At 36.3% G+C, this 26,930-nt stretch overlaps 1 protein-coding gene across 1 annotated transcript; it reads right to left on the reverse strand.

Annotated features, from left to right (window-relative positions):
• Nucleotides 1-1,751: 1,751 nt before the first annotated feature.
• Nucleotides 1,752-15,142, reverse strand: LOC108671154. Its single transcript, XM_047880716.1, has 5 exons — nt 15,088-15,142; nt 5,271-5,573; nt 3,094-3,194; nt 2,672-2,789; nt 1,752-1,924 (listed from the first exon to the last, which is right to left on the reverse strand). The coding sequence occupies exons 2-5, from the start codon at nt 5,550-5,552 to the stop codon at nt 1,766-1,768; spliced, it is 660 nt and encodes a 219-aa protein (XP_047736672.1). The 5' UTR covers nt 5,553-5,573; nt 15,088-15,142; the 3' UTR covers nt 1,752-1,765.
• Between the last annotated feature and the right edge of the window lie 11,788 nt (nt 15,143-26,930).

The raw sequence follows: 26,930 nt of genomic DNA on the forward strand, positions 1-26,930 counted from the left end.
ATTAATGAATGATATGAACGCGAACGACTAATGAATATACGAGAAAATAATGTAGTTTTCTTCATATATACGCTGCTTCGTAGTAAAGCCTTTGTACAACTGGACAATAGGCTTGCTATACCAGACAATTACTGCATCACTAGGGCGGTATTACTGCTGCTGCTCGTACGTGAAATGCAAAATTTCGGAAGCTGTAACGACTTCACTGATCAATGCAACCGACATTAGAGAGCAACATGCAGAGAAATGAATGCGTAATATTGTCTGGATAGTGACACACTTAACGACAATGAATGTGTCATATTGTCTGAATAGTGACACACTGTCATACATGCAACGCAGCAAAGCCCTGCACTGACATATTCATCTGTTGGGCTCAACAGGGCCAGGGTGACCCACACAAGCACAAAAAAATGCATAGTTTTTCGTACAAATTATCTTTAATTTCTCTGAGTGCACAGCCCAGCCACTCCCGTTCACTTCATTCTGATATTAAAGGTTGAGTCTCGGAGGAGGTATTATATTATTATCTTTAATTATTATTATTATAATAAAATGAAATATTCTCTGTTTCAGATGCTACAAATTCACGGTGCATCACTTGTTCCAGTATGTAACTATTAAGACAATATCACCCATTAGTTTCTGTGAAAGCATGGACCAATTTTATTAGTGGTACTTGGCACAAAAAATCTCGGGTATTTTTTATCCCTTAAGTTATAAGTATAAGTATTAAATTTTAGTATAATTATACTGAATAACCAATAAATAGAATATTGTCTGGATATTGACACATTTAGGGACAATGAATGTGTCATATTGTCTGGATATTGACACATTTAGCGACAATGAATGTGTCATATTGTCTGGATAGTGACACACTTAACGACAATGGATGTATCGTATTATCTGAATATTGAAACACTGTCACACATGCAACACAGCAGAACCCTGCACTGACACATTCATGGGCTAAACAGGGTCAGGGTGACCCACACAAGCACAAAAATGCATACTTTTTCGTACAAATTATCATTAATTTCTCTGAGTGCACAGCCCTGCCACTGCCGTTCGCTTCATTTTGAGGTTGAGTCTCGGAGGAGTTATTATATTATTACTATAATTATTATTATTATGATAAAATGAAATATTCTCTGTTTCAGATGCTACAAATTCACGGTGCATCACTTGTTCCAGTATGTAACTATTAAGACAATATCACCCATTAGTTTTTGTGAAAGCATGGACCAATTTTATTAGTGGTACTTGGCACAAAAAATCTCAGGTATTTTTTATCCCTTAAGTTATAAGTATAAGTATTAAATTTTAGTATAATTATACTGAATAACCAATAAATAGAAAAACCCCACAAAACGCCAACTAGGTTCACAATATATATGTTTGATCAATAATTTCTTTGCTTATAAATTCTCGATGAACTTACGATTTAAGCGAACTAAGGATATAATTACTTAAATCAATGCATTACCGCACTGTGGAAAGTTAGACTGGATGTCATGAAATAAATTTTCAACAATTCAAAGACCAATTAGCGGCTATCATCGGAACACGGTCCCTGTGCTTGTACTTCTACTAATTGCCTGCCTCTACGGCCGTAACACTACGACCGTACCTGCCAGACTCTACGGCCGTGCCTGCCAGACTCTACGGCCGTGTCTGCCAGTCTCTACGGCCGTGTCTGCCAGACTCTACGGCCGCATCACTATGGTCGTACCTGACGGCCTCGAGACGGTGCCAGAGACCATCATTGAGACGAGACGCGAGACAGAGCCGCGCTGGAGTCTCTGGGTGCAGGGACAGCTCGAGACAGGGACGCCCGTCTACCAGCAGCAGCTTCAGAGAGTCTCTGCCGTGACGGGAGCTCAGAGACACCAGCTCTCCGGCCGGCTCTCTGGTCCTGAACCTGTGCCGGACAGTCCACTATCTCTGACATGGGCATAAGTCTTACAAAATTTTGAAATGTGTTGGAGTTTTATTTAATTTTATTATACGTTATGGTAATGTTATTTATGTTATTAAATTTTTATGATGAGTTGCGTATCTTAACCTTGCTGTGAATTTTGAATTGAGTAATCAGTAAACTACAGGTATTATATCGTATTAAAACGAAGAACCTCTCATATTTTTAAAAATTACGTTATACGTTTTAACTAAAATAAATCATAATGTTTAACTACAATAAGTCGTAATATTTAGCTAAAACAAGTCATAAGATTCATTTAAAATAAGTCATACTATTTAGCTAAAATAAATCATTATATTTAGCTAAAACAAGTCCCAACATTCATCGAAAACAAGTCATAACATTTAGCTAAAACAAGTCATACTATTCATCTAAAATAGGTCATAATATTTAGCTAAAACAAGTCATACTATTCATCTAAAATAAGTCATAATATTTAGCTAAAATGAGTCATAATATTTAGCTAAAATATATCAAAATATTTGGCTAAAATAAGTCATAATATCTTGCGACAACCTAGATAACAAGTAACGATTATTTAACAGTGGACCTGAGTGAGAGGTCGGTGGTATGAGACGGTGGAGTGAAGGATAATGCGAACTGCACGAAGCTGTTGGCACTCAAGTAATGCATAATATTTAGTGATAATCTAGACACCAAGTAACAATTAATTAATATTTAGCAGACCTGACTGAGAGGTCGGTGGTATGAGGCGGTGGAGTGAAGGATAATGCGAACTGCATGAAGCTGTTGGCACGGAAGTATACAGGCACGGACCGCTGTGTGCACTCGTGTCCTGTGTAACCTGGGACACATTCACACAGCTCCGTCCCCGGTGATCCTACACACCTGGGGTTAATATACACGAGTTTCGTTACTTGAATTCTCTCAATTTGCTAGACAATTGACACTGGGTTCTATCCACAAATTCATTCAATTTGACACTGACTTCTATTCAAAAATTCATTTATTAAAATGAAAAAGTACCTGTATCGACAAAAAGCATCAACCTTTTACCTTTAAATATCATTGGTCATAATATTCTTGCCTTAAAAGACAAATATTCTAATATACATTATAAATGAATAGTATCAATAAGAAGTGATCACCTGGCGTGGAGGGGGCACGTGTTGTGGGGGCGCAGGCAGGCCAGGGAGCGACAACCCGCCGCACTGCCGCTACTGAGCAGCGCTGGGCCCAGGTCTTGTAGCTGTGATACAGCTTATGTAATGACTATGTTGAACAAGTTATAATAAACTAATGTGACGTGTAGTGACCTTTATAACAAGTTATAATCAACTAATGTAACGTGACATGTTATAATAAACTAATATGACTTGTTGCGACTTTTAAAACAAGTTATAATCAACTAATATAACGTGACATGTTATAATAAATTATAATGACGTGTTGTAACCTTTATAACAAGTTATAATAAACTAATATGACGTGTTGTAATATGTATAATGTAATATGTAAACTAATATGACGTGTAAATATGACCTGTAGTTCATTATAACAAGTTATAATGAACTAATATGACGTGTTTAACCTTTATTACAAGTTATAATGAACATCTATGACGTGTTGTAAGCTTTATACCAAGTTATAATAAACTAATAGGATGCGACATGTTATAATAAACTAATATGACGTGTTGTATCCTTTAAAATAAGTTATAATAAAGTAATAAGAGGTGTGGTAACCTTTATAAGAAGTTATTACGAACCTTAACATGCCTAAATAACAGGTTATAATGAACCTTTATAATATGTTATGATGATAGCTTGTGATGATACCTACTCATTTTTTGCATGTTGTCATAATATTTTTAGCGTATTATAATATACCTAAATAATCTGTGAAAAGAATTCATATAATGCTATAATAAACTTATTTAACGTGTGATAAAATAGAACACAATATAATGAACCTATAAAACAAATTTATATAACCTGCATAATATGTTGTTATAATTAATATAGAGATCAACTTTAATATCTTTTCCGAAATAAAAACTGACATTTTAAATTTGTTGACGCTGATAAAAATAATTCAAAATATGAATATTATTTTCATTAATTATTATCAATTATTAATTGTAATTATCATATCATTGATAATAGTTCTCTTAGATGCAGAGCTAGGGCACGATAATCAGGAAAAAAATTGTTAAAACGTTCAGTTTAATTACTTCTTAATGGCATAAAGCTTTTATATAAAACTTTTCGTTTATGAAATCTCTTACGAAAATTAATATCTGATTATCAAAATAATTCAAATTTTCGAAAAAAACTAGCGTTTCTTCATGATACTGCCAAAAAATTGCACAGAAGTCGGGCCAAAAAAGGAGCATTCCCGATAATGAGCGGCAAATGGAAACGAATCCGGGAAGCTTTCACGCTCTCAAAATATAGAAAAAAAATCAATTTACCGGCGTGAAAACTGAAAGAAGTTTAAAATTACTCGCCCACAAAATACAAAGACACCCCGGCAAAGTACGGGAGGAGGGCGATTGTGAGGCTCGAAACTTCACAACAAGTGAACCATTTTGGAAAAATAACCTAACATATAATCACAACATAAAGTAAAAACCTAGACTAATGCAAACTTGTCTAGTAAAATCGGAAATAAACAAAGTCCAAATCACCAAAGGTCTGAATGGGCCCCTGGAGAGTGAGGCCCTAACCCTAACAAAATTTAGAGTCGCCCCAGCTTCTGGTAATCCAAATCAGAAGCTGACGCGTCTGTAAATTTTCACTGGAAACCAACCTGGCCGTTGATATGGACTTTGGCAATACATCCTGAGAATGACGGCACCGTGGGCGCCTCATTACGATGTCCAGAAGCTCCATGGGCCCAACCACCCAGTTCCAGTGGCCCGTCCCACCCGAAACTAGCCGGTGCTTGAGGTAGCCTGAGAGCTATTCGGCAATTTGATACTAAAGACACCCCGACAAAGTACGGGAGAAGGCCGTTTGCAAGGCTCAATGCTTCACAGCGTGTGAACCATTTGGAAAAATAACGTAACATATAATCACAACATAAATTAAAATCCTAGACTAATGCAAACTTGCTCAGTAAACTCGGAAATAAACAAAGTCTAAAGATTTGAATTGCCCCAGCCAACGTGGCCGTTGATATGGAGAAAATTAACTTAACATATAATCAAAACATGAATTAAAAACCAAGTCTAATGCAAACTTGTCCAGTAAAATAGGAAATAAACAATGCCCAAATCACCAAGGGCCTGAATGGGCCCCTGGAGAGTGAGACCCTAACCAACCTGGCCGTTGATATGGACTTTGGCAATACAGCCGGAGAATGAAGGCACCGTGGGCGCCTCATTGCGATGTCCAGAAGCTCCATGGGCCCGACCACCCAGTTCCAGTGGACCGCCCCACCCAAAACTGGACGGTGCTTGAGGTAGCCTGAGAGCTATTCGGCAATTTGATACTCTTGCACTTTTTGAGTTGGATTCCAAAAATTCGGCGCTGTCTGGAAATTTGGTTGAAAAATCGGGGCGGTCGCTGGAATGGGAGAAAAGCTGCGAAGGCCGCGAACACATGTCCGATATGAGCTCCAGGGTCTGACGGGGAAGAGAAAATCTCGATGATTTTTTCAATTATTTAATGGAGAAGTTTATTGGAATTATTTAATGGAGAAGAGAATGTATGAACTTAAAAAAAAAATAATTTACATTACAGGAGAACAAGTGCGATATAATTCATTTCTGTAAATTCAGATCCATACCTACAATTTTTATAATCAAGAATAAAATAATTTCGATTTTTTAAGCTCTGCTTCTTTTTTCATCGTCGGATTCCAACTCACTGTAAATGTGAGTCATTCAATTTCCTGGATCAGCTGTTCAAGATTTATTGCGACTATTTTCTTGATCTTTCCTTCAGAGCAGTTGAGCCGCAAAAAATCTACAAATATATAATCTCTACACTTCCTTACGGTGCTTCTCATTAAAAAATGAAGTTTAGATCATGAAATGGTTTTCAAACTGGAATTTATTCATAAGTTTTGAGTCTGCGTAAGCGTTCAAGTTTCGTCAAGAGTTATAAAAGTTTGGAACCGCTGTCGTTGCTATCACTTTAAAACATTTCTCCAGGTCAGATAGCGTCGGGAGCGGCACAGTTCAAGTGCCAGTACATTAGAATTTTGATCTCATATTGATTTTCCCTCAAGCGCTCCGAGTGCCAAACTCCAACGCTTAACACATGAAAAACGCTTCCAAACTCTGCAATACAACCGTCTTACAACGCTGAAAACACGAAACTGTCCATGTATAAATCGCTTCATTTTTTGGACATCTCCTGAGAGAAATATTTAATAAAAGCAGGCACCAGTGAAACTAGTAATGAACCTGCAGTGAAAATTAAAAAAATAATACAACATATTTTTGTGTACAGTGAATGGGATGATAGTAAAATTTTTTATATTATTATTATTATTTACTTCGCATTAAACTCCCTATGTATTATCTTGCACCGCGGTCCATATGTATGCGTAGGACATATACACTGTACAGACATATCACGTCCCGGTACACAGCGTCCCCCGTTAAGACAGGACTCAGGACGGCAGGACGGCGGAGGTTCTTCACCGACGACAGCGTGTGCGGCCGGCGCAGAATTTTGCTCGTTTTTGAGTCGCGGATTCGCGGTGATTTTATCAGCCTGTGAATCATTCGAGTGCCCAACCGCTGGGAGTAATTTATTCTCCTTGGAACATCCGCAATAAGGAATCACGTGAACCGTAGGACCCACGTGGACAGATGTGATCGAGTCCACGAGCACGTAGTTCTCACCCACGATGATCTTGTCTTGACAGCAGCACTTACAGCCACCGAGGTTCTTAGCGCAAAGGCCTACACTGCCTACGCCTATCGCTGTCACGTCCATCTTCAGCTCACTGCCTATCTGTACGGATAGACATGTTGCTTTCCATTTTCCTTATACATATTTTCTTTTTTATTTAAATAAAATCATACAGGAATCAGAGATGGGGCGAATAAAAAAGCGTAAAAATTCTTTTTTTTTTTCTTTCTACCATTCTTTAAAATTCAATCCCGATTATTTTGTAATAAGTAATACAATGTAATCTACATATGTAATCTTACATATCTCATTAATTTTATTCCTACATGAAAATAAACTACACAATGTAATTAACATCCTCCTTGCCCGTACTTGCGACCTAACACATCGTGTAATTAATGAGCAAAACAAGCACAAAATATTGAACGGCAAGTAAAAATTCTAACCTGGCATAAAGCTTCTAACATTCGAAATAAAACTGTAACTTTAAATCAAATTCAATGTAAATAAAATAATTTTTTTTGCATATGCCGTCTTACTCCTTTTCGAAGCTACATTCATAAAAAATTAATATGTCATATTGACATATTAATTAACTTGTAGGCTTTTTTACCCGCAGCGGAGGCAGAAAGCGGGCGTAGCAATGATACGCCTATCTGTCGGGCTAAACAGCTTGGCCAGGGTGGTCACCACACGGACAAAAAGTGCATTGATACTTGGAAAAAATCTCACTAAGTTCTGTTAATTAATTGTTTCACCTCGCCTTATTTCTATCTTGCTTCACCTCACCTTATTTCCTCCTAGCTTCACATACCCTTATTTCCTTCTAGCTTCACCCTACCACCTTATTTCCTCGATCCGAGCTTAACCTCGCCTAATTTCTACTCTGCTTCACCTCACCTTATGTCTGCTCCTATACAGCAACATCTCAAGACTTGGTTGTGTGGTGGGTGGACTGGACAACCAAACTTTGACTCCAGGTTTGGAGCCAGCTTCTCTGTAGACCTCTTGTATAGAGACGGTCTTGACGCTCCATGGAGCTGCCTCCGAGTCCGCACTTTCAGCCTCATTCGTAAAATCGTTTGCCCAAAGTTCCAGCTTTTCTAAAAGCCTGTCCAATAGGCTTTTGTTGCCATCCTGCGAGATAGTAAACGAACACATCTGTTGTCGATGCCATTGACATATTTACGGACAACATTAAAAGTAGCTAATTGTTATTGAGGGTATTTAAAAATATATTTTTTTGGTATTGATAGTTGGAAACTAAGTTTTGAGGGGACTAGTGAATCTAATGGATTTTTTAAAGTATTGATAGTTGAAATTTACCCTTCAAGGATTAAGCTGTCATTTTAGGCTAAAAATTTGCGCTTTTGATAATTGATTGCTTTGTTAATTCCTTCGAACGAACGGCTCTTATGTGTTCAAATGTAGTTCAAGTTCATAGTAAAGTGAGGCAAATATTTCAAAATTTATCATTAGTATTTTTTTTGTGGGAACAATGTTTTTCAATTATAGTTGAGAAAACATCAATCCCAGGGTAATTAAAGTCGACAACAAAAACTATTTCTTTATAAATTTAAACAGATATACGGAAAATGTTCACTGTTAATATAACTCGAATATACAAATTATGCTCAAATTAAAATGGCAAATCATCAACATTGTTGGAAATAATTACTTTATTAACAAATAATTTTTTTAACTCATTAAGAATTTTTCTCAGAGGCTCATTTCCCATGAACTTTTGTGGGATTCAATCAAATTTTGCACGATAACCATAGAGCTAGGAAAATTTTCAGCCCGTTCAATAGATATTGGAATGAAAGCAACTGAATTTAACAGTAAAAAAAGTTACATTTTACGATGCACCCAAATTTTTCAATGCATTATGAGGAAACTTTGATTGCGTGCCTCAATTTGCTTGACAATCATTCATACGCTGACTTTTTCCTGTACTTCAGACTGGAATCAAATGTATTATAGACTATTTTGAAAATGTGAATCAATCAATGTTCCTTTTCCTTACCAGCGTCGAAAATTTCGAAAAGGATGGGCTACCAAATTGGAAATTTCTGTGTGAGTTAATTCAGAACAATATTTATAATCAACTTTTTAATTCCAATATTAACACCACCCAAAAAACTTCCTGACAATTTCTCGATATTTTTTAATAGTCCTTCTAAACTTTTATATTTTATTCATCAAATAATTGATTGATTTCATATCTATAACTAATATTCAAAACGAGAGACTACCACCTACTTTTTTGATGAAAACGGTGATAATTATCGATTTCATATCAATAAATAATATTCAAAACAAGAGACGATCAGTCGATCACATAGTTTTTTTTACCCAAATGCTAATAATGATAATAGATTCATATCCATAAATAATATTCCATACAGTAGAGTATAGACCATAACCTAGTTTTTTTGGTGAAAATGATGATAATAATAGATTTCATATCTATAAATAATATTCAATACAATGGAGTATGGACCATCATCTGTTTTTTTTGATGAAAATGATAATAATAATAAATTTAACATCTATAAGTAATATTCAATACAACCGACCATCACCTAGCGTTTTTATGTCCAAATAATAATAATAATATATTCATATCTATAAATAATATTCAAGACACATCACCTTGCTGATGAGGTGAGCTGAGGTGACCGCGACCTCGACAGGCAAGGCGAGCGTCACATCCTGCTTGCTGAGGTTCACGAGGTGCACGCTGATGTTGAGGGCCACTGAGGGGCCTGTCACATCACTCACTGACACCTGCACCTCGTAACTGTGACAACATACGTCTGATGTTATTGTTAATTAGTTATTTTATTCAGCTTCTATTACTAGTGTGTATTATTAGGAATTAGGGGGGTTACTTACGAATGTGTCAATGATAATGTCAATCCCCACATATCAATTACCAACTCATAATCTTAACACCTACACCTAGTAACTGTGACAACATACGTGTGATATTATTGTTGATTAGTTATATTATATAGCTTAAATTATTAGTGTATATTATTTAAACTGAAGACATGCAGCTATTATTAAACGCCAGCTTTTATTATTTATGGAACTTTAGTTCTTGTATTACATGTTGCAATCATATATACGTTCAATTCCTTGATTTACAACAAATATCTCCTCGTTCAAATCATAGTCATCTAATTCTGTACAGACATTTTAATCGTTATCTATNAGGTCGGTGGTATGAGGCGGTGGAGTGAAGGATAAGGCGAGCTGTATGAAGCTGTTGGCACGGAAGTATACAGGCACGGACCGCTGTGTGCACTCGTGTCCTGTGTAACCTGGGACACATTCACACAGCTCCGTCCCCGGGGATCCTACACATCTGGGGTTAATATACACGAGTTTCGTTAGTTGAATTGTTTTTAATTTAATAGAAATTTGAAAGCAAAGAAAATAAAGGAAATTTCAGCATTTATATGTAGGATTAAGAAAATTTGCCATATCTTATAGGATAAAAATAATTCGCAATACATTTATAGGATAACGATAGCTCACCATATCTATATTGCATAAAGATAATTCACCATATCTCTATCGAATAAAGATAGTTCGCCATATTTTTATTGGATAATGACATTTCTACCAAGGAAAATTTATGCCAACATTTCTAAAAGTCACAAATTAGTTTTTGTGAAACATGGTTTTCTTCAAATCACTCCAGTCTACCATCACAGTTGAAACATTACAAATTTCCAATAGTTTATCCATGTTTATGACGGATAAATATATTTTTTGAATGATTTGATTCCTACTACGAAGAAAGCATTGAAAGAATTTTTTTTAATTAAAGACGTGAGAGTGTGGCGTTTATTTAAAGATTTTCTTATTTTAAACTAATCAATTGGCCTGTGCATCGAATATAAATTTTTTGCCTAAAAATAATGATGGTTTAGCAAACTATTAATTTTGGAATCACGGTCCTTTACAGCTCCTGACATTCATGAGAAGCGACATTAGGTAGGTTGCCACACCATATCTTTTTAAAATAATGCTAACCTATGATGATGACCTTATATATAATAACCTAAGAAGAGTCCAATAGTAATATTGGCATAATATTACTTAATGTATTGGCATTGCATTACTTAGCATCTTTCCTTCATCACGTTTCAAAGCGAAATTAAAAACAATATTCGCCTTTCCCATGTGTTTCAAGAACCGAATTAATTTTTCAGTTAAAATTTATAAAATGCATTATATATGCAGTGTTACGATGTCAACCTTTCAATTCTAGGTGAGATCTCTTTTTTTCCATACGGACAATGGAATAAAACAAATGCCTGAGAATTTATGCACAGTAAAATATATCGTTCACGACTGCACGCATTCAATTCATTCGAATGAAAGATATGGAACTGAATGCCTATACATTCAACTTGTGTGATTCAAACATTGTAATAATTTTCGTAATCTACGGTACACATGACACACGTTTTAATACAGCTTATCGATACTCGTAGTACATTCGTGGTATAGATTTGAAGCCTGATATTCGGTTTTATTTGCAATATTCAAGTATTAAAATAAAAAATTATATTACCTTTTACCTTTAAATATAGTTATTCACAATATTCGCGCATTAAAAAATAAATATTCTACTTCACATTATAAAGTATTGATGAAAAAGTGAAATACCTACCTATACCAATACCAATATTACATGTAAATATAATTATTCACAAAATTCGCGTATTAAAATAAATATTCTAATTTACATTATAAATGATTAGTATCAATAAGAAGTGATCACCTGGCGTGGAGGGGGCACGTGTTGTGGGGGCGCAGGCAGGCCAGGGAGCGACAGCCCGCCGCGCTGCCGCTACTGAGCAGCGCTGGGCCCAGGTCTTGTAGCTGTGATAATATCTATGTTGAACAAGTTATAAATATGTTGAACAAGTTATGATAAATCTATATGACGTGACATGTTATAATAAACTAATATGAGGTGTCGGGCCTAGGTCTTGTAGCTGTGATACAACTTATTTAGTGACTATGTTGAACAAGTTATAATAAATTAGTATGATGTGATATGTTATAATAAACTAATATGAGGTGTCGGGCCCAGGTCTTGTAGCTGTGATACAACTTATTTAATGACTATGTTGAACAAGTTATAATAAATTAGTATGATGTGACATGTTATAATAAACTAATATGACGTGACATAATATAATAAACTAGTATGACTTGTTGTGACCTTTATAACAAGTTATAATAAACTAATATGACTTGACATGTTATAATAAACTAGTATGACTTGTTGTGACCTTTGTAACAAGAGATAATGAACTAATATGACGCGTTTAATCCGTATAACAAGTGATAATGAACCTCTATGAAGTGTTGAAACCTTTAAAACAAGTTATTATGAACCTTTATGAAGTGTTGTAAAGGTTTATTGTAACATATCGCAATAGATATACATAACACGTGATAATGAACCTACTTTATGCATGTAGCCTGTTATCATATATGCCTACATAACATGTGAGAATATACATTTTTTGCATGTTGTATTAAAACTTTTAGCGTGTTATAATATGCATAATAAATCTGCAGACTTCAGCATTTATAGAATGTTACAGTAATCATATCTGCCGTGGGATAATAGAGATCACATTATAATGAACCTATATTACAAGTTTATTGAACCTTCATAGTATGTTGTTATTAACCAATATATTGACCAACTTTAATGACTTGTCCGAAATAATTGCTGACATTTTAAATTTTACATTTTTTGGCGCTTATCAAAATAATTGATAATATGAATATTATTATCATTAATTATTATCAATTATAATTATAATCATTGATAATATTTCTCTTTGATGCAGAGCTGGGGAGAGAAAATCAGCAACAAATTTGTGAAAATCTTCGGTTTAATTATTTTTTATTGACATAAAGCTTAAATAGAAAACTTTACGTTTCTGAAATCTCGTTCGAGAAGTAATTTCAAATTATCAAAATAATTCAAACTTTCGATATATTAGGCATTGATGCTGTCAAAAATTGCGCAAGAGTAGGGCCAGAAAAGAAGCGTTCCCGATATTGAGCGGCGAATGGAAACGAATCCGGGAAGCTTTCCCGCTTTCAAAAGATAAAAAAATCAATTTAGCAGCGTGAAAACTGAAAGAAGTTTAAAATTACTCGCTTAAAAAATACAAAGAAACACCCGGCAAAGTACAGGCGGAGGCCACTTGCGTGGCTCGAAATTTCACAGCGTGTGAACCATTTGGGAAAAATAACTTAACATATGATCAAAACATGAATTAAAAACCTAGACTAATGCAAACTTGTCCAGTAAACTCGGAAATAAACAAAATCTAAAGGCCTGAATGGCCCCAACCAACCTGGCCGTTGATATGGAGAAAAATAACTTAACATATAATCAAAATATGAATTAAAAACCTAGACTAATGCAAACTTGTCCAGTAAAATAGGAAATAAACAAAGCCCGAAGGCCTGAATGGGCCCCTGGAGAGTGAGGCCCTAACCAACCTGGCCGTTGATATGGACTTTGGCAATACAGCCGGAGAATGACGGTACCGTGGGCGCCTCATTACGATGTCCAGAAGTTCCATGGGCCCGACCACCCAGTTCCAGTGGACCGCCCCACCCGAAACTAGCCGGTGCTTGAGGTAGCCTGAGAGCTATTCGGCAATTTGATACTCTTGCACTTTTTGAGTTGGATTCTAAAAATTCGGCGCTGTCTGGAAATTTGGTTGAAAAATCGGGGCGGTCGCTGGAATTGGACAAAAGCTGCGAAGGCCGCGAACACATGTCCGATATGAGCTCCAGTGTCTGACGGGGAAGAGAAAATCCCGAGGAATTTTTTTTGCTTATTTAAAGGAGAAGTTTCCGTCAGAAGAGAATGTATGAACTTTAAAAATAATTAATTAATTTCCGTTACATAAGAACGAATGGGAAATAAATTCATTTCGGTAAATTCAGATCCAGAGAAAATCCCGAGGAATTTTTTTCACTTGTTTTAATGGAGAAGTTTCCGTCAGAAAAAATGTACGAACTTTCACAAAAAAAAAATTAATTTACGTGTCATAAGAAGTAGGAAATAATTCAGTTCGGTAGATTCAGATCCATTCATACATTTTTATAATCAAGAATAAAACATTTTCGAATTTTGAAACTCTGCGTCTTCATTCTTCGTCGTATTCCACCTCATGTTAAATGTGAGTCATTCAACTTCGTGGATCACCTGTTCAAGATTTATTGCGACTATTTTCTTGAGCTTTCCTTGAGCGCAGTTGAGCCGCAAAAAATCTACAAATATATAACCTCTACCCATACTTACAGTGCTTCTCATTAATAAATGAATTTTAGAGCATGAAATGGTTTACAAACCGGAATTTCAGCATAAGTTTTGAGTCTGCGTAAGCGTTCAAGTTTCGTTAAGAGTTATAAAAGTTTGGAAGCGCTGTCGTTGCTATCACTTTAAAACATTTCTCCAGGTCAGATAGCGTCGGGAGCGACACAGTTCAAGTGTCAGTACATAAGAATTTTGATCTCATATTGATTTGCCCTCAAGCGCTCCGAGTGCCAAACTCCAACGCTTACCACATGAAAAACGCTTCCAAACTCTGCAATACAACCATCTTATAACGCTGAAAACACGAAACAGTCCATGTATAAATCGCTTCATTTTTGGACATCTCCTGAGAGAAAAATTTAATAAAAGCAGGCACCCGTGAAACTAGGAATGAACCTGCAGTGAAATTGAAATAAATAACACAGCAGAATTTTTGTGTAAAGTGAAAGTGATAATAGAAAATTTTTTTATATTATTATTATTATTATTATCATTATTATTAATATTATTATTATTATTATTATTATTATTATTATTATTACTATTATTATTATTATTATTATTGTTATTATTTACTTCGCATTCATTTATTTTTCGTAACAAAATTTCATTCCCCTGCGGTAATTACTCTCGAGCTTTCTTGTCTACAATTGCTGAAAAATATTATCTCAACATTTTTACGCGCAATATAATTCGGATCTGTTTGTCTAGTTTCAAATAATTTTTAATGTAGTGATACCTTTTAAGGTAGTAATAATACCCTAATAACTGAACAAATTTGAGTTTTGGATCTTAAACCGGGCTTTTATTGTGATAAACATTTATAGGCACCACTCTGATGAAATGCATTGAAAAACTTACTACTACGAACATGAATTAAAATATGAAATACTCACAGTATTCCTCCATAGCAGGTCAAGTCTGTGCCAAGTGTTGTCGTGTACGGTGACATTAAGCGTTGCAGTTGACGTCCTTCCACTGGACCCTAATTTTACCTTAATCTGAGGCCTGCCGTTGGTTATTTGCAAAGCCAAAAAACTATTCATATTCTTCAAATCAGAACTGCTGGTGTATAGCAGCAGGCCGTGCAGGTTCTTGGTGAGAACGTGCAGGCTGATATGCAAATGTGAACACGTCGGCAGGCTCGGCAGCCATGCCCAAGAACTGAGATTTGGCGACTCCCCGTTAGCCCCGTAAACGTTAAACTCCCTATGTATTATCTTGCACCGTGGTCCATATGTATGCGTAGGACATATACACTGTACAGACAAATCACGTCCCGGTACACAGCGTCCACCGTTAAGACAGGACTCAGGACGGCAGGAAGGCGGAGGTTCTTCACCGACGACAGCGTGTGCGGCCGGCGCAGAATTTTGTTCGTTTGGGGTAATTTTATTAGCCTGTGAATCATTCGAGTGCCCAGCCGCTGGAAGTAATTTATTCTCCTTTGAACATCCGCAATAAGGAATCACGTGAACCGTAGGACCCACGTGGACAGATGTGATCGAGTCCACGAGCACGTAGTTCTCACCGACGATGATCTTGTCTTGGCAGCAGCACTTACAGCCACCGAGGTTCTTAGCGCAAAGGCCTACACTGCCTACGCCTATCGCTGTCACGTCCATCTTCAGCTCACTGCCTATCTGTACGAATAGAAATGTCGCTTATCATTTTCTTTATACATATTTTCATTTATTATTGAAATAACATCATACAGGAATGAAATGTCTCTATGCATGATCAATACTTAATGTCTTTCTTCGCCAATTTCAAAAATCGTTAATTTCAATCAGTATTGCGGAAAATCTGCGAATACTGTTAGTTGAATTCATGCTCAGGAGGCGCTTCTTTAAAATTCGATCATAATTATGTTGTAATAACTAATTTAATTTAATATGCCTATTTGATTCTTAATTGGAAGAAAACTATACAAAGTAATTATAACAACTTCCTGGTCATTATTTACGAACTAACACATCGTGTAATTAATGAGCAAAACAGGCACAAAATATTGAACATGAAGTAAAATTTCTAGCTTTACCCAACCCTATTTCCCCCGAGCTTCACCTCACCTTATTTCCCCCTAGCTTCACCTCATTTCCCCCTAGCTTCACCTCACCTTATTTCCTCCTAGCGTCACCTCACCTTATTTCCACACCTTATTTCCCCCTAGCTTCACCTCACCTTATTTCCCCCTAGCTTCACATCATTTCCCCCTAGCTTCACCTCACTTTATTTCCCCCTAGCTTCACCTCACCTTATGTCTGCTCCTATACAGCAACATCTCAAGACTTGGTTGTGTGGTGGGTGGAGTGGACAACCAAACTCTGACTCCAGGTTTTGAGCCTGCTTCTCTGTAGACCTCTTGTATGGAGACGGTCTTGACGCTCCATGGAGCTGCCTCCGAGTCCGCACTTTCAACCTCATTCGTAAAATCGTTTGCCCAAAGTTTCAGCTTTTCTAAAAGCCTGTCCAATAGGCTTTTGTTGCCATCCTGCGAGATGGTAAACGAACACGTCTGTTGTCGATGCCATTGACACATTTACAGACAATGTTAAATATAGCTAAATATTATTGAAGGTATTTTAAATATTTTTTATGGTATTGATAGTTGAAAACTAAATTTTGAGGACTAGTGGATCTAATGAATAGTTTCCAGGACTGTTAAAGTATATAAAATAGTTACATGGTTTCACAGTGCTAACTAGTTACAGGTTTCACAGTGCTAACAACTTGCTAACTCACACAGTTGAGTTCCGCTAACAGAAATCTCGCTGCAATTTTCGTATTCAATCAAATTCGCAGCGTGAATGCCATCTGTCATTTCAGACCAAAAATTTGCGCTTTTGACAATTGATTGCTATGATGATCCTTCAAACGATCGGCTCTTATGTGTTCAAATGTAGTTCGAGTACATAGTTAAGTGAGACAAGTAATTTAAAATTTATCAATAGTAAATTTTTGTGGGAACAATGTTGTTTCAATTCTAATTGATAATCTAGTTTACAATGTGCTAGCATCAAATAGGCTTATTCAAGTCACAAACAAAAATAGTTTTTTTTGATATATTAACACATTTATGGACAATGGTTCCCTGTTAATAAAACTCGAACTTCCATATGATGCTCAAATTTGAATAGCAAATCAAAAAGTTTGTTAGAGCTAATTACTTCATTAACAAATAATTTTTTATTAGCTCGTTAAAAAATTTTCTCTGAGGCTCATTTCCAATGAACTTTTGCGGGATTCGTTCGAATTTTGTACGATAACCATTCAGTTAGGAAAATTTTCAGCCCGTTCATTAGATATTGGCGTGAAAGCAACTGAATATACCGATAAAAAATGTACATTTTATACGATTACGATTTACAATTAACGATCAAATTTACATTTTACAATGCACCCAAATTTTTCCAAGAAACTTTGATTGCGTTTCTAAACTTGCTTGACAATCATTCTTGACTTTTTACTTAACTTCACCCAGGAATCAAATGTATTATCACCTAGTTTTTTATTAAAATGATATAATAATAGGTTTCATATCTATAAATAATGTTCAGTAAAATAGAGTACAGACCATCACCTAGTTTTTTTATGAAAATTATAATAATATATTTCATATCTATAAGTAATATTCAATACAAGACACCATCACCCAGTTTTTTAATGAAAATGATAATAATAATAGATTTCATACATACCTATAAATAATATTCAGTAAAGTAGAGTATAGACCATCAACTATTTTTTATATTAAAATAATAATAATATATTTCATATCTATAAATAATATTCAATAAAATAGAGTATAGACCATCACCTAGTTTTTTAATGAAAATAATAATAATAATAATAAATTTAATACATATAAATAATAATAAATGTAAGACACATCACCTTGCTGATGAGGTGAGCTGAGGTGACCGCGACCTCGACAGGCAAGACGAGCGTCACATCCTGCTTGCTGAGGTGCACGAGGTGCACGCTGATGTTGAGGGCCACTGAGGGGCCTGTCACATCACTCACTGACACCTGCACCTCGTAACTGTGACAACATACGTGTGATATTATTATTAATTAGTTATTTTATTTGGCTTATATTATTAGTGTGTGTTATTTAGACTAAGAGGCTTACCTAGGAATGTGTCAATGGTAATGTCAATCCCCACATGTAAATTAATAACTCACACTCCTAACACCTGCACCTCGTAACTGTGACACCAAACGCTTTTATTTTTGTTGATTAGTTATATTATATAGCTTATATTATTAGTGTATATTATTTAGACTGGAGACATGCCGCTATTATTAAATGCCAGCTTTTATTATTTATGGAAGTTTACTTCTTGTGTTACATGTTGCAATCGAATACATTCAATTACTAGATTTACAACAAAAATATCTTTATTCAAGTCATAGTCATATAATTCTGTACAGATATTTTAATCGTTAGCTATGTTATTCGTAAATTTTTAGTTTGTTACTCACGAAATTAATAATAATAGTTATCTCACACGCTGGGGAGTGAAAAGAAATAATTCTTATAATTTTCACGCAAATAAGAATAATAATAATCTTACATGACGGAGGGTGATTAACCAAAGTTAAAATTATACTTCTTATTAAAAGTAGAATGATTATAATCTTACGTGCCGGCAAGTGATTATATATAACCTCAGTTTCCAGTACAATTATTACAAAATAGAAATAATAATAATAATCTCCTCTTGCATGTGGGTGATAAACCTAAACATAGATTATTATTATTAAAAAGCAAATAATAGAAATAATCTCACCCGCCGGTGGGGGCGTCCGCAGCGACGGTGAGGGCTCCAGTGAGGGAGTTGAGGGAGAAGAGAGGGTGAGATCGCACCCACGAGTACCGGGCACCCACCGTGCCTGCCTCTCCCCTCACCCGCCCCAGCCCTATGCCCCCCGCGGACTGTGGGGGAGTCACGGGAACATCGTTATGGGGGAATATTTTTGTAGGAACATCGTTAAGGGGGAATATTGTTAGGAACATTGGTATGGGGGAATATTGTTATGGGGACATTGTTATTGGGAACATCGTTATGGGGGAAAATTGTAATTGGGAAGCATTGTTATAGGGAACATCGTTATGGGGGAACATTATTATTGGAAACATTGTTATAGGGAACATCGTTATGGGGGAACATTGTTATAGGGAACATCGTTATGGGGGAACATTATTATTGGAAACATTGTTATAGGGAACATCGTTATGGAAGTCTGTTCTTGAAGGCGTTCATACTCGGAGCGTCAACGATGCTATCAGGGAGGCTGTTACATCGTTATGGAGAACAGATTTGGGGGAAAAACATGTAAATTGTCTTCGTCTTTAATATTGTCCTCATGTGCATATTATGTTAGGTGCTTGCAAGGTGAATTTTTTTATTATGATAATTATGGTTATGCCGAGCACCCGAAGCGAATATAATATAACACCAATACTAACAGCCCATACATAGGCAGTGCATGGCTTAAAGATAAAAACTAACGAAGTTTAATGTATATATTTGAGATTATAAGAATCTCACCATTAGAATATCATTTCACAAAAGCAAATTAACTAAATTTACCAATTCAATTAGATTTCAGTCAATTTATTTAATTTAGAGATTCATTTAGAGACTCACTTGCAAACTGCAAACTTTTTAAACTGTAATTCTTTTAAAATTTCGTCAATATTTTAGCAGAAATTCGCATGCGATAATTTCACAAATTGCAGCCACTCATCCTGCTGTACGAATATTGAATGGTTATGAATTAAAATTCATTATCATGAGTAATCAAGGCAATATAATCAAATAAAATATTATATTGTCTGATTCTAATCTGCCTAGCTTTGTGCGTTTTATCATACACAGAATTTCCACATCTTATTATATAAACTTTATTTATTGTTTTAGTGAAATTATATCTAATTACTACGACGCTTCCGATGTATTATCATTTAAAATGATCGCGCAATTAAAAATGATGGCCGCATTCGCACCATAAAGCTTTGGTATTGCGCCCATGCCATCGTTTGTCTTCCACGGCAAATGGAAGAATGTCCGCTCTCATTTTTCAGAAGAACGAAGCTTTTGTTTCACAACAATCAACGTTCCCATTTAATTACTCATTTTTTATCAAGACAAAAACATTTCTATATTTACGAAGAAAAATCGTGAGCTGCGAGAAGGAAACGGGCGAGAATTTTTATTTCATTGGATTAAAAATGAGAAATTTTATATTTTTTAGGGCCGTTAATGGAGTTATATCCAATTTAGTTGCAGTAAAAGCCACTTGGTTAATTTTTTTCTGAAGCTAATTTACACTGCAGTACAATTAGACGGCAGTTTAGCGTATAAATTATCTATAACATATCTTTTGAATTATCCATTACAAGTGCTGCTCTGTCATAGGTTGTAACAAAAGAAAAAGCAAATCACTTTTTTATTTTAAATTATTATTAGGTTAATAATTGTTATCAAATGTCTTATGATAACCGATGATGTAGTAAACCACCTACACTTTGAATACATTATAGTGTTTTTAAAAAGAAGATACGCATAAAATTGCACTGTACGGCATATAAAAGATAGTTACGGATATTTTTATAAAGATAATAGTGATATAACATTGCATATTGTAGAAATTCCCAATATAATTGCACTGTACTGCATATAAAAGATAGTTACGGATAGTTATATATGTAAGGTTGTTAGTTACAAATTAGAAGACACCGAAATGAAAGCGTTCTTACGAAACTATACCGTGCGTTAGGTCAGTCGTTAAGAGAAGGTCGTACCGTGAGCAACCCATTTCTAGGCCTAGTTGACCTATTGCGCCACTCTCTCGCTGTGCCTTGAGTCAACTTACACTGCCTTTATTGGTGAGCTGCTATATTAGACCAAATGTACCTTAGCAACAAATTAGCTATTTCTGTTTCATCTAAATTGGTTAAAAGGTGATCATATATAGAATCTGTTATACAAGTGCTTAAGTGAGTAATATCAGTCAGTATGAAAGTATTTATTTCCAATATAGGGTTGCGGGTGACGAGAGTGAGCTGCCTCCGGGACCGTGTATTCCAAGTACTTGTTTGGACGGATCATCACGAGCTCCCTGGACCAGAGCCGTGCAGCGACTTCGGTCATCCATTGTGAACTATTTGATTGGGCACTCAGCTTGTATGATCATTCCATTGTTTCTAGCAATACCGTTTCATTATTGTTCTTGTTTAATAAATTAGTTTTGGTGGCTGATGTTTGTTGCACCCGAGTAGCGAACCCGAAGAAGTGTAAGACTTCATTACAATATACATATGATAGTGAATATTATATATAATATTTATTGTAAAGAATATGGCTCTTTGTTCAGGGGATTGTTCAGAATGAAAACTCGTTGTGGATTGTAACGGTTTCTGAAAACAAAGAATGAACAATTTGAACACAAATCGAGGTTATTCGAGATTATAAACAATATAGAGAAAATAGCCAACGTTAACAAGTAATAAAAAGGATCATAACATAAGTAAATGATAACGTACCAAATTGCTGAACAATCTCGGTCAAGTTTGGTTCAAAATGAATTTTGTCTGAGCTCATTAACTCTGGTCCTGCCTAAAAGGTCCCAACCTTATGTACACGAGAGAAGTATGCCTCGTAAAATTCTTTACATTTATACTAAACATTTTATATTGTAGCAATTCCCAATATAATTGCACTGTAATGCATATAAAAGAAAGTTTCGGATATCTATACACATATAATAGTGAATTGCAAATATAATAGTAATACTGAACATTATATATTGTAGAAATTCCCACCTTGATGGACGCGACTTGAATGAACTTGTGTTGAGACAACACAGTTCTGTCACCAGACGACCGTGCCAGCGTGAGAGTGACGGTAGCAGACAGAGAAGGAGTGCCAGAGTCTGTCACTATCAGCGGCACTGCCAGCACACCGCCCATCTCACGCTCCACCATCGCTGTCACTGTCACCACCACGCCACCCTCTCCTGTCACTATCCCTGTTAGGGTGAGGTGGGGGTGAAACATCTTCCATATGTTGAAACATCCATTTATTTCCATACAATGGAATGATGAATTTGAAGCTGAATTTTATCGAATATAAATGATACTATCTTAAGTTCTTGTGTTGAAGTGAAGATAACTGAAATGTTTAGGTGCACATTTAAGTTATACGCGTGCGATTAATGACCAGAGAATTTGTTGATTTAAATTATCATAACAACGTCATCTGAAGAATTCTCTGACTCTCTGATAATTTAAATCAACAATTCCTCTGGTCATTAATCGCATGCGCATAAATCAACAAATTTTGCCATCTAAAACTGATTTAATTTATATGTCTAAGTTAATTCCAAAGAGGACTTCGTAATTATTTTGTTGCATATTTAATGAAAAACATTGTCGTCGTACCTGGCTCGTGAGACAACTTCAAGAAGCTCTGCAGCGCCGTTTCAACAGCTGGATCAACTTTAACTTCAAACGGAGGTCCGTTACCAGCTGTCCAGTCGTCTGGATCATCCAGCGTGACGTTATATATCGTCCTGGACCTGGACGGGCTGTTGGTGTCCAGCTCTGGCAGGGCCAGCACTCGCGGGCCAATCAGGATTGGCGGATTGTCGTTGACATCGCGGACTGTGACCTGGGTTGACAGTGAGTTGATAGTGAGGTGATAGTGAGTTGATAGTGAGTTGATAGTGAGTTGATAGTGAGTTGGTAGTGAGTTGATAGTGAGTTGATAGTGAGGGCAAATGTGGTCTGGGTTGTGGGAGTTGATAATGAATGTAACTCAGTATTTTCACAAATTTTTATTAAATGAATTCTTCTCATAAGAAAGAATATTTTTTAAGAAGAGTCTTCTGTCCCTCGGGACTCATGTGGGACTCACAGTCAGTGTCCCAGTGGCCGTGTTAGGCGGGTCCCCGCTGTCCCAGGCGAGCACGTGCAGCACGTGACGGGACGTCTTCTCCCGGTCCAGGACCCGGGCCAGCCGGACGGTCCCGCCCGTGTCTATGGCGAACGTCCCCCACGGGTCACTGGGGGGCGAGATCCCGTAGCTCACCAGACCCCCTGAACCCTGCGGGGGTTGAATAAAAAATCCTTCAATTAAAAATTATTCTGAAATAATTCTGAAAAGTATTCCGACCGAAATAATTTTAAAATTATTCCGAAATGATTCTGAAAAAATTTCAGAAATATTTTGGAAATTTTTTTTCTAATTTCTAAAAAACAATCACTTAATTATCAAAAAAGTTAACTATTACTCCTAACTTGCTCAGGCGATGACAACTGATTATAAAAATACCACGCACTAAGTGTATTTTTGCGACATTAAAAAAATTAATTAGTATCTGACATGTTGTTTAACAACGTATGGGATACGAAGTACTCGCATAGAAATGAGTGAGAATTTATCCAAGTATATTTTCTGTCCATTTGTGAGTCATCTCAACCCATTTAGGCCCGGCAAACAATCGTATCAGTAATACTTTCGTTCCCTGCTCGTGCTGTGGTGGGAAATTTTATCCAAATTCGGACAATCACCCACGCATTTATTACTGCAGCTGATTTTTCTTTGCAAATGAATTCATTTTTTATGGCGAACTCATTTAAAAAATGTATAACATTCACCTCATCTTGGTCGGTGGCCACCATCGTTGTGACCACTGAGCCACTGGCCGCGTCCTCGGCCATCTCGATGGACCGCTCCTGGCCATCAAACTGAGGGGAGTTGTCGTTAGTGTCCACCAGCACGATGGTCACGGTCGCCAGCCCTGTCCTCTGATGGTCGTCCCAGCTACCTTCGCCCTGAGGTGGACACCACGACGAAGTTATACACTTAATTTTTATACTTATACACTTGTTATATACTTATAATAAAGTGTATAAGTATTATTATACACTTATATTATACACTTATACTTATAAGATATTGGGTCATGTTGACCAAATCGCGAAACACTTTCTGCATGTAGCACTTATAAGCTTTTTTGCCTGGTCAAACTTGGGTCAAGAAAACCTACTTAAAAGCAAAAAGTCCGTAGCTCTTTGATAATGTTTTAATTAATTCTCTAAGTGTAAGATAATACAAATATAACTACAGATATTCGGGAAATAAAAACAATTTATTGAAAAAATACTTAAAAGCATAACTGCTCTCACGAAAAGCCAAAGAAAAGTTATCGAAAAATAAGGAATATAAAGTCGTGAAAATCTAATCGCTTTACTCGGTATCTCAACTAATCGGTATCTCAACCTAATCGGTATCTCAACTTTAAGATAAATGAAATGAAAATTCAGTTTCAACTCATACACCTTGTAACTTCCATAAATAAATAAATTCACGACTCAAGTTCTAAGTTCTAAGCTGACCTGATCAGTGACCTGCACCTGTAGCTGCAGACCCCCTCGGTGTGTGTGGTCTTCGTAGTTCAGGGGGACTTTAGACCTTAAGACCGCCCCCCCACCCCCCACCAGACCCTCCACCTGCACCAACTGCCACCCCTCCCCGCTGTCTGGCACCACCTGGTGCATTTATGGTGCATATATTTAACATTGATTTTATCTTGTAAATATTATAATATTTATTATATCATAGACCGCTGCTAGGTGCCACCTGGGGTGCATGACATTTTTCTTCAAATACTTTTACTTAGTTTAATTGCATGATGTACGCTTGTGCATTAAATAGATAAGAACATGATATTAAATTATAATAGGTATAAATGGTCTTCTGTAATAATATAGACGACACTCAAATAAATGTTCTAGATAATGTTGCGATGTTTAATTAATCTAATTTGCCTTACAAAAATAATATTTTAAGTCTTCCACCACGTATGTTTATAAATGTCAATTTACCCTCACAGTTTACCCTCAAGTTTACCCTCACAGTTTACCCTCACAGTTTACCCTCACAGTTTACCCTCACAGTTTAACCTCACAGTTTACCCGGTATGCGGGCTCGTTGGCCCCGTCGGGGTCCGTAACGGGCAAGGTCGCAATAACGGTCCCGGCGGGCTGGCCCTCGGGCACCTCTACGGTCCACTCAGTACGGGCCCATCGCGGGGGCACGTCGTTCACGTCACGTACGTCGATGAGGACCGTGCACGTGCCTACGTTCATCAATAATTAGAGTATTTTGATTGATAATTTTTATTTCAAAAAATTAAATTTACCGGGGTTCCTTATTGGGATTTCAGATGAATAATTGCTGTCATGTTTTAAATTTTCTATCTTTATTTTTGAGTTATGATTGACGTAATTTTTAATCATCTCTGTAAATCACATAGCGATATTTATTATTCATGCGATAACGTATTCATGCTGTCTTTCTGTATTCATGTTATTAATTAATTGTAAATGTGAACACTTTGTTCTTATTTCGCCTGCATCAAGATGGCCATTCAAAATAGAGTTGCACGGGAAATTAACTTTGCTGAAATATGCTTTTTGAATTTACTTTAAACGATTTAATTGATATCAACACATAATTTATATCAAATTCAGTATATTTTAGCAGATTAATTTATTAGATTATTATCACCAGATTATTATTATTAAATTATTACTAATAGATGATATTAAGTGCAATATTATGAGTATATTAGTATTTACAAATTAGTAAATAATTTTTTTCCCCCACCTTGTAGCCCGCCGCCATCAGTAGCGGCCACCAGCAGCCCGTACCGGCCCGTACGTTCCCTGTCGAGGCAGCAGAGCGCCGTGCTGATCTCGCCCGTGCCGACGTCTACGCTGAAAGTTGGAATGAAGAGAGAGGGGTTAGAATGAAGAGAGAGGGGTTGGAATGAAGAGAGGATTTGAAATGAAGAGCTGGGTTGAAATGATGAGAGGGATTCGAGAGGTTTTCACACAGGACGATCGGAGGGTATGGGCAGCGTAAATTCGTAAATTTTTTAAAAACCTCATAGGCATCGAATTGTTCTGGGAAACGGTGAACGTTGAGGAGAACATGATATTTTTGCGATTATCACATCAGTTCCCCCAGTGAAGGAATTTCTTGTTGAATTAGCTGCCCATAATTGCAGTCAGGGTTCTAATTTGCATGTCAAAAGCACCCTTCATTATAGTGAAGCAGGATTTTGCGATCCTGCAATAAAAATGAGCAAAAAATCGATTTACTCCGGATAATTTTACGTGATTGGAAAGAAAATTTTGAAAGAAAAAATTGGAGAGAAAAATCGGAAAAACAATTATTTCTTTCAAGAACAACTATTTGTTTTAAAAATCTTTTGAGAATCAGTTGATCAGTTTGAGATTATTATTGTTTTGTCCCAGTTATTTGTCTGCGTATATCGCCTACATGGAGTTGGTGAATGTCAGGAACCATCAAATAAAAATTAATGGCACTGGTTTCCTTCTAAGTATTTTTTGGCGGATCTCAGAACAGATATTAGCATTAAAGAGCATCCGGATATTCGGCCATTTTTAACTTGGCTTCAAAAGAAGCCTTGACAAATATCTCTTTTTGTTAGCAGTTCTACAATGCGTCTTGGGCCGACAGAAGCTGCAAAAAAATCTAGCCGTCCGCTTTATTTTTTTTTTGTGTGTAATGGTTCGATGATAAGAAGGATGTTATCATCGAAAAGATGAAAATTTGCTGATGTAAAGCTTCAGTTGACATTTTGAGCACTGCGTGGCTTCGTATTCAGTCGCGGATGTCACCCACTATTTATATGA

Source organism: Hyalella azteca, unplaced genomic scaffold (genome assembly GCF_000764305.2).
Source record: "Hyalella azteca isolate HAZT.00-mixed unplaced genomic scaffold, Hazt_2.0.2 contig6007, whole genome shotgun sequence".
Lineage (NCBI taxonomy): Eukaryota > Metazoa > Arthropoda > Malacostraca > Amphipoda > Hyalellidae > Hyalella > Hyalella azteca.

Bases quoted from the DNA above. Each gene is read 5' to 3' on its own strand.
- LOC108671154 (XM_047880716.1), bottom strand. From the start codon at position 5,552: ATGTGTTCGCGGCCTTCGCAGCTTTTCTCCCATTCCAGCGACCGCCCC. The intron at 2,790-3,093 runs GTGATCACTTCT...AATGTGTCCCAG, and splicing joins ACGTGCCCCCTCCACGCCAG to GTTACACAGGACACGAGTGC. The intron at 1,925-2,671 runs GTCTGCTAAATA...TGTCCGGCACAG, and splicing joins ACCACCGACCTCTCAGTCAG to GTTCAGGACCAGAGAGCCGG.